The sequence below is a fragment of the Psammomys obesus genome, unplaced genomic scaffold (genome assembly GCF_907164565.1).
Source record: "Psammomys obesus unplaced genomic scaffold, mPsaObe1.curated_primary_1811, whole genome shotgun sequence".
Taxonomy (NCBI): domain Eukaryota; kingdom Metazoa; phylum Chordata; class Mammalia; order Rodentia; family Muridae; genus Psammomys; species Psammomys obesus.
In genome coordinates this window covers 6,007-19,506 of record NW_026590905.1, presented here as the reverse complement: position 1 = coordinate 19,506, position 13,500 = coordinate 6,007, and the positions used below count along the sequence as shown (strand labels likewise).

At 40.8% G+C, this 13,500-nt stretch overlaps 1 protein-coding gene across 1 annotated transcript; it reads right to left on the bottom strand.

Moving 5' to 3' along the window:
* Positions 1-7,115: 7,115 nt before the first annotated feature.
* Positions 7,116-13,424, bottom strand: LOC129678506 (C-type lectin domain family 6 member A-like). Its single transcript, XM_055609312.1, has 6 exons — positions 13,400-13,424; positions 12,717-12,848; positions 11,133-11,234; positions 9,380-9,531; positions 8,455-8,567; positions 7,116-7,257 (listed from the first exon to the last, which is right to left on the bottom strand). Exons 1-6 carry the CDS (start codon positions 13,422-13,424, stop codon positions 7,116-7,118), a joined length of 666 nt encoding a protein of 221 aa, XP_055465287.1.
* Between the last annotated feature and the right edge of the window lie 76 nt (positions 13,425-13,500).

Genomic DNA, 13,500 nt, shown 5'->3' with positions numbered 1-13,500 from the left:
TGAGTTTTTTTTTTTTTTTTTTTTTTTTTTTTGATGGGAGACTTTTGATGACAGCTTCTATTTCCTTAGGGGATATAGGACTATTTAATTGATTTACCTGGTCTTGATTCAGCTTTGGTAAGTAGAATCTATCAAGAAAATTGTCCATTTCATTTAGATTTTCAAATTTTGTGGCACATAGGCTTTTGAAGTAAGACCTAATAATTTGTTAGATTTCCTCAGTGTCTGTCGTTATGTTCCCCTTTTCATTTCAGATTTTGTTGATTTGGATGGTGTCTCTCTGCCTTTTAGTTTGGCTAAGGATTTGTCTATCTTTTTGATAGTCTTAAAAAAACCAGCTCTTGGTTTCACTGATTCTTTGTTTTGTTTGTTTCTATTGATTTATTGAGTGTGATTGTCTCATGTACTATTGGCTGGCCTCAGACTCACAATAGCTGAAGAATGCTTTCAACTTGTGGTCCTCCTGCCTCTTTCTGTCTGTTTTTTAAATCAGTAAGTTTGGTGTGTTTCCGTGTACATCTGCGTAGTAATTTAGAAACTCCCCTAACTAGTGACAGAATAGTGACTCACACCATCGTTATCACAGTCATATGGTCTTGGCCTTGATGAAGGCACCAGGTTATGGACTTCACCTTGTGGCATGGGCCTTACATCCAATAAGGATATGGTTGACTACTCCCATGGTGTTTATGCCACCATTGTACCTGTGGGCATGTCCTTTCGTTAGTATTGTCACTTGCAGGGTTCACAGCTGGATAAGATTGACGATTATTTTTCTTTCTTGACACTATGAAAAACACCTCCAATCATAATGAGAGCTATCCAGCAGGGCTGCAGCTTCTCTATAGTGCCAGCTTGATATCCTTATGATCTAAGCTTCAATCACTGAAGCCACATTTGAATGAAACTGACTTGATCAATGTGGATAATCCTATTCATGTTTTGTAAGGAGGAGTGTCTTATGGTCAATATCTGGAGGGTAACCAAGAGAATTGCAACAGCCTGTCATGTTTAGGGGAGTCTATGGGACCTCATTGGCAAACAACTCTAAAAGAGGTGACAAATTCCAGGCACTGGACTTGTATTTGTAAGCCTGGGGTGTGCAGTAAAGGCACTGTCACCATGGTGTAGGGTAACTCCATTTTAACTCTGATCATCCATGTTCATTGCTGCTCTGTTATCAATAGCCAGGAAATGGAAAGGGCCCAGATACCCATCAAATAATCAATGGATAAGAAAAGTGTGCTATATTTGCCCAGACCCAGAAAGACAAATGTTGCATCTTTTTGCTCATTTGTGGATGTTACCTTTGAGTTTTCAGATAAGTGAGTCTCATTTGGAATACACATAAAGGTCATGAAATTAATAAGTGTCTATACAATGAGGATTTTGTCAGAACACAGTCCAAGAATGGAGCTGTGTGAGATTTTTGAATGCTTTAAGAAAACTCCAAAAACCAAGACAAGAGTCTTGTGGCCTTAGTTTAAAAAACAAAAGAATAACAACAAAAACCCACAGACTTGTTCTTAGATTATGCCTTTATGCCTCTCTGTAGAATGATTATTAATATTTAATATTGATTTATATTATTAGTAAAGCAGTGGTTATTGCCTAACCAGCTATATACCCAAATAGGCACACAGAAAGACTAGGTTTTATTTAATTAGCCTTGATCACAATACTGAGCAATAATTACTCCATCCTAAACCTCCACGCTAGTACAGCTTCAGCCCATTCAGATTTTCCACATTATACTTGCTATTTAATCAATTTAATCATCTTCTACATCTGATTTATTTCTCCTGATGTTTCCCAGCCCTCTCCAATTGGCTCCATCTTCTACTTTCTCTCCTCTTTCTTTTCCCCTTGCTGCATACAGAAATCCCATCCTATTCTCTGCATTGCTCAGCACTGGCTGGTTGGATTTTTATAGGCAATACAGAGGACAAATGTTGAACTTCTTTACACAAACTTGAGACAGGAAATACTTAGAATAACCATCATAGTGCATTATCTGGATTGAAACCAGATAGTAGGATAGAAAAATCAGCATTTGAATGGTGTTGTAAAAAGTTATTAATATTTACTATCGGTTTATCTTCTGGTAATGCTGCTGTTAATCCTCAGCAGCTGTATAACCAAATCACCACACAGAGACTGGGTTTTTAGTTAACCTAGAACACAATGCTGGGCAATATTTACTGCCTCCTAAACCTCCAAGCCCTCAGTTTCCTAACATTTAGATTTCCCACATTATACTTGCTTTTTGTGAAATCTTAGATCTGGTTCATGCTCCAAGTCCTCCAAGCTCTCTCTTCCAGCTCTGATCTCCTTGCTCTCCCTCTCACCCCTTCTCCTCCCACTCCCCTCCTGCTCTCTAGCTCCTCCCCTCTCTCCTGTCCTCTGGCTCCTCCCATTGCACAACATTGTATCTAGTTGTTTTATTTTGTCCTGTTTACACAAGAGTTGAGACAGGATGCTTACAGTGAGTATCACAATGCAATATCCGGATTGAAACCAGAGAGTGGGGGTGGGGAAATCAGCATTTGAATACATTTTTTAAAAAAACATTATACCAACAGAATGGACAAAGGTAAACTGTTCACAGTCCACAAAATCATTAGGCCAACGTCTCTCCCAGGGATAGTGAAGAGGAGAGAGGATACTTCAGATTACAACTGAACATTAGGTTACAATGAGTATAACATTACAACTGGCTATTGTTATTCATTTATATGCCTTAATGGGAAAACATGTTTTTGCCATATGTGGCTTGTGCGCCACGTGCAGCTTGCCCTTATGATAGTATACTTTACTCATGGGATTCCTCTTAATCCTCAGAGTGTAAGTTGTCTGATGGTCTGAATAAAGTTGGTTCATTTATTGACTCCATTCCCCCAAGCCCCACTATCTGCACAGCAGGAAACAGGCTCTTACAGAAAAAGAGATAGAGATAGAAGATTAAAGGGGAATAATGTAACAAGAAAGGTTATATTGGAGTAAAGGCCAATGGGACAGGATAGAGAAGGCAATAAAGGGAGAAATAAATAATAACAAAGACCTTTCAATAGAGTTGCATGGAAAGTTATTTCTACAGAAGCTCAGATAGATAGACAGACGGATAGATAGATAGATAGATAGATAGATAGATAGATAGATAGATAGATGAAGTTAGAAATGGGGTAACCTTATTGAGAATTTTTTGAAACTTGTGTTCATCAAAAAGAATAGTTCTCAAGGCTTCTCTCTCTCTCTCTCTCTCTCTCTCTCTCTCTTACTCATTCTCTCATCCTCTGGGTCTTCACTTGGTTTTCTTATGAGGAGAATACTGGCTCATAAAAACAAATTTGAAAGTGTTCCTTTCTTTTCTATTTCACAGAATGATTTCAAACATATTGGTGTTAAAATTCTGAAGGCCTGGTAGAATTCTGTGTTGAATCAATCTAGCTTTGGATTTTTTTTTTATTTCTTTGAGATTAAATTTTAATTTTTTATTTTTCTTTCATACAATAAAATTCTGACTGCAGCCCCCCCTCCTGCCATGCTCTCAGCTTTCCCTTCACCCCAGATCCACTGCAGCTCCACATCCTTTTAGAAAAGAGAAGGCCTCTCAGTGATACCAACCAAACATGGCATAACAAGATGCAATAAGACTAGGCATAAACCCTTATATCAAGGATGAATGAGGCAACTCAGTAAGAGGAAGATGCTCCCAGGGGCAGGAAAAGAGTCAGAGACAACACTGTTCCCACTGTTAGGAGTGCAGCAACCACCCATGCCAACCCCTACCCCACACTTTGCTCAGAGACCTAGGGTTAGAAACAAACACAACTGAAGAAAAAGGCAGTGAAATGATTTCTAACAATATTCTGCTATATTCATAGTTTGGTGCCTAGCCCGGTCATAATCAGAGAGCAGTTACTCCAGTAACAGGAAGAAAGAGAAAAAAAAATATTCATTAATTATCTAATGTATCTGAGAAAACTTAGCACATGTTCACATTTTAATGACTCAACAAAATGGGTACAATGGGACTGTAGAGCAACATCCAATGGACTGTAGAGACAGCCCAGCTCCCAATCAGTAATGTTCATGGTGTTAGTGAGAGAAGAGCACATTAGAAAGGAGATTTGGCCAAGCATGGTGGTGCACAGCTTTAATTCTAGCACCTGGGAGGCAGAGGTAGGCAGATCTCTGTGAGTTAGAGACTAGACTGGCTTATATAATGAGTTTGAGGACAGCCCGGTCTGCTTACATTGTAAGACTGTATCTCAAACAACAAAATTAAGTAATAAATGAACCAATAAATGAAGGTTTTGTTGAAAATGGCAAGGTTTTTGTTCATAAGTATACCTGGGCCACCCTGTGGGAAGGGGAGGCAGCACAATGCTGGGCTGAATCACCAGCTCAGGCCACTGGGTTCTCTTACACAAATGTCAACAAGCACAAGACATCCTCTGGGGAAGGGTATCCTATGGAGGACATGGACATCCTCGGAACAGGGATAATCTTTACTGGGATTAAGAAGACAGGAGAGGATTGGGACCTAATGGCTTGCTTTAAAAAGACTAGTAATGACTAGTATCATCTGCCAACTTACTACAAACCAATTGCCTCATGGCTTTTAATGTGTGCCATGATTTCACTCATACTTCAGGATCCAAGGCTAGCATAATAGTTTGTTTGATTTAAGTAAAATTATCTCATGGTAAAGTAACTATGATTTTCTAAAAATAGCTGTCCCAGCTTAGAGAATACCACTTCTGTGTTTCTTTTAAGGAGAAAATTTGTCTTAATTAGTAATGTTCAATCTTCCACAAAGATGGAAAAGCTACCTCAGAAGCTGTCATAGTTTATTTTACACATTGACTTATACAACTAGGTACAGGAACACATTTGAACACTGGAATAAATGTGCCTCCTTGGCCCACAACTGAGCAAGATTTGCCTATGTTTACATTTCTCATCACTAGTGTGCTACTGGAATGTTTGAAAAGAAGAAAGCAATTGTCTATGTCTTTTCTATGCCAACTTAATCAGAATTTGTTTCATGAGTTGCTACTTTGCATTTACTGAAAGGCAATTTAGTGTGGTTTTCATATAATACCCACTTAAGAATATATAAAAATTTTCATATTTTATAGTATTTTATATTTATAGATATATAAGTTTATGTGTTTTTTTCTAGCACTTTAATTACTGTTTCTATGCAGGCAAGTCAAGCTGAAGGGGAAAGACTGCCTGCTAAAAACTCCCCTTGATAACTTTGTAAACTTTGTAATCTTTGTAGACCCTCAAGGCAGTAGAGTGGCTAGGATTCTACAGCATTCAGGTCTCTACCCCAGAACTCTCTAACTGTCCTAACAGCATTTCCAGCTCTAGGACTGTCACAAATATCATCATCACACCCTCAATAAGACCCATCCCCAATTACACTAATTTTTTAGGTACAAAGTCGAAAAAAAACCCACCCGGAGCAGAAAAATTCACCAGTCCCTGAGCTTCTCCAGGCTCAGGACTTGAAATCTCACCAATCCTCACCTGGGAAATCTCTGCCCTAAAAAGCTCCACCCTGTGAGAAATCTTATATAAAGGCTGTGTCTGCTCAGTTCCATGTGGTCCTCTCTGGGAACGGAGACAGCCAACCCAGAATTTATTCCTCCACACCCTGGACTATCCCAAAAACACCTCTCCTATGAGACTTGCTGCCTGCTTCAACTCTCTCCTCAGGAGATACCAAGAAGCAATGAAGAAAAGAAGCAAGTGAAGCAAAGAACTGGAGTGGGGCTGAGGGTCCTGAGCTCCTGAGCTCAGCTGGGAACACCCTCCTCACTGTAGAAATGGGGCTGAGGCTCCTGAGATACTCAGCCCACATAGTGATACCCTCCTGGGGGATGCAATGCCTCTGCTGAGGAGGCTTTCTCTCAGAGCTGTGTGTTTTCTGGGCTCCCATGTTTCCGGATGGCCATTCACTGGGACACTGTTGGTATAATGCTCGTGTGGAATGTATACATTTTACCCTTGTTCATTCAAATGGTGATTTCTCTACCCCACTATCTGATTTCAATCCAGACATTGCATTGCGAGGCTTCTTCTAAGCATCATGTGTCTCAAGTGTGTAAACATGCTACCATTTGTTCTCTGTATTGCCAATAAAACAACCAGCCAATGCTGAGCAACGGAGAGAATAGAGTGGGACATCCTGGTCCAGAGGGGAGGAGAGAGGAGGGAGGTCTGAAAGAAGAGAAGTTGGAAACACCAGGAGAAATGGAGTGGACCTAAGATATGATTAAAAAGCAAGTATAATGTGGTAAATCTGAATGGGAGAAAGTGATGCAGGCTTGGAGGATTAGGATGAAATAATTATTGCCCAGAATTGTACTCTGGGTTAATTAAATAAATTTTAGTCTCTGTGTGGTAATTTGGGTATACAGCTGGTTTGGGAATAACCACTATTTAACCAAAAGATAAACCAATATTAAATATTAATAATCATCAGCAGGACATCAAGGAGGCACCTAGCCACTTTCCTGCCTACAAAGTTTACAAAAGGAGTCCACCACAGGGAAGCTATCCCTGCCAAATGAGTTGGCATGAATAGCCAACAGAAACAATGTTAAACAATGAAAGATGCTGTTAACCTACTTTGGATAATTATTTTACAGTGTGATATGTATATACACATATATATTTATTGATATCTGCATCAATTCAGACACTATAAGCTGAATATATAGAATTTTATTTCTCAATTTTATGTCAATAAGTGAAGGCAGATTTAAAAAAGAGAAAAAAAACAGATGGAGAGAACATAGCATACAATTGTGTGAGCCAATGAAACCTTGGGGAATTGGCAGCAAAGCTCCATGTGTGCACAAAAGGGACACCGTGTACATGGAAAGCTCCCTGGCACATGGTAAATTCTAAACCAAAGAGCATTTTATAAAAGCGTCACTGGATGAATACACAAGTGTATGTGGGCCAGTGTTTTCATATGTTTAATCATTTACTGCCTACTAAAATTCTGGGGACATCTCAGCCACATGAAGAACTTTCCAGGTGTCTATGTCATTCTGGATAACAATTCAATCCAAAGTCCATGGAGAATGTGTTATTCATAAGTATATTTTATTCATCTGGCAAACTGAGCTTTGTTTATAATTGCAAAAGGCATCATTCCAGCCCCAACCAGCAGGTCGATGATTTATTACAACACATTGTTCCTTCCAGTTGTTGGGCTCACCTTTGTGCCAGAATCTGAAATGGAGGAAAGCCCATCAGGCTGTTTCCTACAATAACATTTGAAAAGAGAAAGCAAGAGTATGCAAGCCTGAGGATGAGGTTGGAATTTGTGGAAATCAGATTCCAGTGTGTTTATTTCAACCATTCACCATCACCCATATCTGACATTTCCCTTAATAACAGTACCCACAGCACTCAATGCAGTAGCAGTGAGATACTTAACCATTCTTCCAACACACAACCCAGAGGCTACTATTTCTTCGTCCCTTCGTTTTAGTACCAGAAGACTGTCAACCCATGGTGCTTGTTTATGTGCTGAAAAGGTCTCTCCTTATTCCCATGTATTAAGGTAATTTTCTTACATATTACAAAAGAACTGGATTGGAGACTGGAGAACTAGATGAAATCTCTGTAAAATCTACTTATTTCTGTCATTAGGAACAAATAATTTAAAATCCTGGATTCCTAGTCTTCTCTGAAAATTGAAAACAATTACGACACTATATATTTCTCACAACAGATATCAGGATAAAATATGAGGACATACTTAAATATTTTAGAGTTTTTAAATAATTTTTAGAAATAAGAAAGAAAACAATAAAAGAAATATAAGAATTGAGGGCTTTTAAATGTGAGAAATAATCATTTATGATCTGGACATCAATTTTGATTATAAATATATAAGTGAAGGCTGGAGAGGTGGCTCAGACATTAAGAGTGCCTGCTGTTCTTCCAGAACTCATGAGTGTTGCTGGTTCCAACACTCATATTGGCAAGGTACTATCACCTGCAACCCTAGCTCCAGAGGAGCCAACACTGCTTCTGAGCTCAATGGACACACACATACACATGGCAGACACTCACAGACACACACATGTATACACAAATAAAAATAAATTAAATCCTATTTTAAAAGGATAGGTGAGAGGCTGAAAGTATGATAAAATACATCTATGTATATGGACATTGGCTGGATGCTCAGGCTACTTATCATTCCACACTCTACAAACTCAACTCCCTCATCTCTACTGGGAGAATTAACAATGTCTGTCACACAGGACTCTTGTGATGAGTAAATGGGGAGTAAAAGTACCTCCATCCCCAGAAGTTACACCAGGAGTGAGCTATTCTAGTTCTATAACCGAAGCTGGAACACCCTCAGTTCTCCTCATGTACAGGGCCCAGGACTCCTCCATGCGACTCTAGACTCACGTGGCACTCTCATTGTATGGTGTCCCATCAACCCATCGCCACTGTCGATAACCTGGATCCTGCAGCCCTATAAAATAGCTATCACCAGGGTCCAGGATCCTGGTGATGAAATTCTAGAAGGAAAGAAAGATTCAGCTTTCAGTCTGGATTGAAGGCTTCTTTTTCTGTTAAAGAATTTTCATAAGATCTTTTAAACATTATTTTAATGATACAAAATTGTATGGTTCCATATGATGCACTTATGCAAATACATAATAATCAAATCCTAGTTTATATCCCTAGGCCCTTAAATATTTTTCAAATTTTAAATAGGAGACACCCCCCCTCATCCCCTGGAGTACCCATTTTTCTCTGGCTGATCAGGACACAGGCAAACTCATCACTCATATTTTCATGAAACTGGAAACAACCTCTGATCATGCGTAATTAATTCTCATCTCAGAATCACTCCTCACCTTTCTTTACCAATACCATTCTTGAGAATTGTGCATGAGAGAATTTTGCACATTTCGTTATTGTCCATTCATAACTTCAGATATTTCATTTCTGGTGGTTGGTTGTGATTCTCTCAATCTTATCCTGTTTCTTTAAAACCTCGTCTGTTTTAGGGAGGAAGCATTAGACTATAGAAAGCCTTAGAGTGCTGAAATCACAAACTGCTCTTTCAAGCAAAAACATTCCATCCTACCCTCCACCTGTGTGTTGCGTTCCCGGTGCCATGTTTCTTTGGGGTTTTTTAGGTCTACTGAAGGGGAAGCAGGGGAAGCAGGGGAAGCAGGGGAAGAAGACAGAGAGCAACCTTTCCTGTATATCTGGTGGAAAACTTTCTGCCACAGCACCAACACCCACGTCAACACAACTCCCTCTTAGTGAAAAGAGGCAGAGATCAGGCCGAGCCCAGGCCCCACTTTCTCCCAGGATGCACCTGTTCTTCCGGGCTGTGGATCACCAGCAGATGAGCGCCCATGCTGGAGCAGTTCTCTTCACTCTCGTTCCAAAATGTTAAGTCAGTGGAAATGAAGTAGCAGTTGGAACCAAATGGCGTCCAGTTCATTGGGCAGCAGCTCCAGACTTTGTCTTTGGGGGAAGAAGGAGATGGAAGTGCTAGGTAATAAAGTCGTTTGAAAGGCTGCCTGAGTGCAGAGCCTACGTGGAAGCTGGGACCCTCGACTTCTCCAGATACAGCAAGAAGCCCGTCACCCCTAATGTACCGAAAAACTCAAGTCTATTTCCATTGATACAAACATCAGGACGTGTTTGTCCTTCTGGGGTGCTATCACGAAAAAACCAAACAAACAAAAAGACGGAAAGAAAAACAAAGTATAAAGGACATCCAGACTCTGAGAACATAATATAAAACAGTCTGGATAAACAAAGAATAGAACACGTGACACCAATAGCCAGAAAATGTCAAAATGTATATGACATGTAAACAATCATGTCACTAATCATGGCAGCATTATTCTGACAGAGATGTTAAAATTAGCCCTGATAAAAATACTTCACAATAACCAGGCACCATGGCACACCCCTGAAGTCACAGCATTCTGGGAAGCAGAGGCAGGCAAATCTCTGTGAGTTCAATGCCAACCTGGTGTACTAAATGAGTCCAGGACAGCAAAGGCTACACAGAGAAACCCTGTCTTAATTTTATTCTTTTCAGAACTGTAGGCAATTAATAACTTCTGAGAGAAGGAGAATGAATCTTGTTCAGGATGAGCTCATAACTGGTTGCCCAATACCAAGATAAAAGATGATTATAGGTCAAGGTGCCGGTTTGGGGGTTTGTGTGTTTTGGAAGAGTGTTTTCTTCCTTTGGTTTCTGTTTCCTCTCTGGTCTTCTGGTCAGTGTCCTGTGATTGAGCAGAGGGTCTCCGCCTGAGTTGACAGCTGAACCTCTGGCAGCGGGCATGGCCTCTTTTGAGCATGGCGTGTCCATTAGAGCCGAGGGCTGGACAGAGTGGTGAAGAGGGGAGTGGTGTGGAGGGTAGTGTCTGGGTGCACTAAGAGAGTGGAGGAGGTCCAGGGCCTGTGGTCTATCTGACGTTCCGGCGGACGATGTGTCCACTGGTCCAGCAGTGAGTCTCAGCCTGCGTGTGTCTACTCTTCTTCAGGCTGGTGTGGCCTGCAGGTCAGCAGGGGAGAGTCTCTGGGGTTGGGGACAGGCATGGTGGAGAATTGTGTCACTGAGAGTGTTCCATGGGCAAGCTGCCTATCTGTTTTTCTGGCGGGCATGGCCTACGCTTGCGTAGCGGATGTTCACCTAAGTTGGCGACGTTTCTGATAGATTCTGAGGTGGCCTGTCCTGGGAGGTGGGGTCCACGTGTACATTTCCATCAGACCAGAATATCTGATGTGTATGCCTCCATTTGTCTCCACACGTCTTGTTTGTGAAAAGGGTTCTATTATTCTAATAATTCTCTAGCTTCTATTTTTTTCTGAACATCTCCGCACAGTTGCTGTTTCTCAGCTCACTTTATGTATTGTATATAAAGAGGAAATAAATAAATCCCTTAAGGAAATCAAGAAAAAGAGAAGCAGAAAACACACACACACACCACACACACATATAACACCACACAAACACACACCACACACATCACCCATACACACACACACCCTGACACACATACACCATACACACAACACACATACACACATATGTACACACTACACACCTGATACCATAATCCCTTCACTCCAGCAGCTGATACTGGAAAGATTTGTATGACGTTCAGACAGTCTTCTATTGGGGTTGTCCATGGTCAGCTGGTAAGTCACTGTGAAGAAAGAAGGGAATGAGCACCCATACACCCTGGAGCCTCATGTCCTCTATGTGGGCCAGGCCAGCACACTTCCTCTCCACCCCCCCCACTTCTCCAGGCAAACGCACTGAAGCCCAGACTAAAGTATTGCTTCCCTGTATTCACTCATGTCTACATCACTCATGTCTACATCTCTCATTTGTTGCCCCCCCAACCATGACATCAGCTTTATTTTCTGAGATAAACACCCCATCCTCTACATCAATTAACCACAAACCCCCACATCAGCACACTGCCACAAGTTCTTCACCGTGACCTGTTGATTCACCAGGGTCTGGCTTCCTTTATTTGAACAACTTCTTAGCAAGAATAATGGCTATGTTACCATATCCTAACCATTCCTGATTGCCGGTAGGAGTCCTTTAAACATCTGGAGACTTTTATGTAGTTTTGTAGATATGATCAAGATACATTGTATGTAAATATGCAAGTTTCAAAGAATAAATGAAAATGATTTTTAAGTTAGCATTTTGTTCATGAGTGTGCATATTAAACACTGTTAACAAACACAGACTTTCTGCACTATTTTAAACGAATGGTTCAACCTTTCCAGTTCCTCTTTGAGGTCTTGAACTTCTGTTTCTTCCATATCTTTAACTACCCTACCCCACCCTCTTAGGGCTGATGTGCCAATTAGAGCAGATCCTGCTTCAGTGAGAATGATGTCTCATGGAAGACTTGAGGCACTTGGCGTAAGTCACTCCCACTCCCTCCTGGACTGTGCAGTGACTACTGTGACCATCTCTGCAGCAAATAGAGAGCAGACTGTAGACCACAAAGAACATCATCAAAGCTTCTGGCACAATAGTCTTCAGATATGGCTTTGTGGGCAGATGAAACAGGGCAGATGTATTTTATTTCCTCAATCCTCATTGTTTAATTTGGTTACTTTTCCCCTTGTATTGAAAAAACAATCCCATATGAATCAAAGCCTGTAAGCTGCAGACATTATGAAGTGAACTGGAGTTGCACTCCCGATAGACAGATGCTGTGACAAAGACTGTGATCGCTGGTGAACCCAATACTGGAAGGAACTGTCAAAGACAACGGTTATAAATAACACGTGGGTAAAAAAAGCTAGGTGAAGGAACCACAGAAATCTCAGTGGTCAGAAAATAGAAAGAAAAAAAGGGAAAGAAGAGTCACAAAAAACATGGAATTGCATGTAAATTATGACTGGTTAATGGAATTCAAAACAAAACAGCCCCAGCCAGGAGTGGTTGCATTTGCCCTTAATACAGGCACTTGAGAGGCAGAAGCAGGCTGACCTCTGTGAGTCATGGCCAGCATGGTCCACAGAGAGAGTTCCAGGAAAGCCAGGACTAAACAGAGGAAGGCTGTCTCTGAAAGCCAAAACCAAACCAAACCAAACAAAGCATCACCTGGGAGTCTCTGCAGAACAGACAAGAAAGAGACACCAGTCAGTGAAGAACTTACCCACACAGCTCGCGATGAAACAGGTGCTAAGGAGGAGGATAGAAACCACAGCAACTGCCCAGATTCTCAGAGTCCAACAAACACCCTTCCCTGTGAGGGAGCAAGCAGGTATACTCACACAAAACCAAAATGCTTAGAGCAATGACTCACCAGACAAAACGCTCAGACTAATTATAAATTTAAAGTAGGAAAAAGCTAGAACCCTAGAATAAAGGACCAACTCAGCTGTGAAGACTCTACAACACACACACAGACAACATACTAATACACACAGACACACTACACACACACACAACATACTCATACACACAGTCACACCACACACACTCATACATATAAAACACACACACAACGCACACAAAAAAAATCTAGAAAAAACTTCACCCTCAGGCACCTGCAATTTCCATATTCTTCCCTTCTACATGCTTCGTAAATATCACATTATTATGCTGATTTTCTACCTTTATACATCTCTTTTCTATATTTGGTTTCTTGTTTTTTTTTTTCAAGGATTTATGAATCTGAGATATTACACTTACTTCAAATTTGTGTAGGTCTGCTGTCTTGCTCTCTTCTATCCCCTCAGCCTGCCCACTTGTCTGCGTCTTTACCCAAGGCAACTACTCATCACATCACACACTTCAACTGTCTTTACTGAACTGAGACAGGGCTGTTCACCTCACCTTTAGGCTGTCTTTCATACGACATTACTTAAGTCGTGTTTAGAAGGTCAAGGGCTTCTTCTTCTTCTTCTTCTTCTTCTTCTTCTTCTTCTTCTTCTTCT

Excerpts from the sequence above, each read along its gene's own strand:
- LOC129678506 (XM_055609312.1), bottom strand. The coding sequence starts at position 13,424 with ATGTCGTATGAAAGACAGCCTAAAG. Across the intron at positions 11,235-12,716 it reads TTTCATCGCGAGCTGTGTGG|TGACTTACCAGCTGACCATG; the intron begins GTAAGTTCTTCA and ends CTTTCTTCACAG. Across the intron at positions 7,258-8,454 it reads CCATACAATGAGAGTGCCAC|ATTCTGGCACAAAGGTGAGC; the intron begins GTGAGTCTAGAG and ends CCTCCATTTCAG.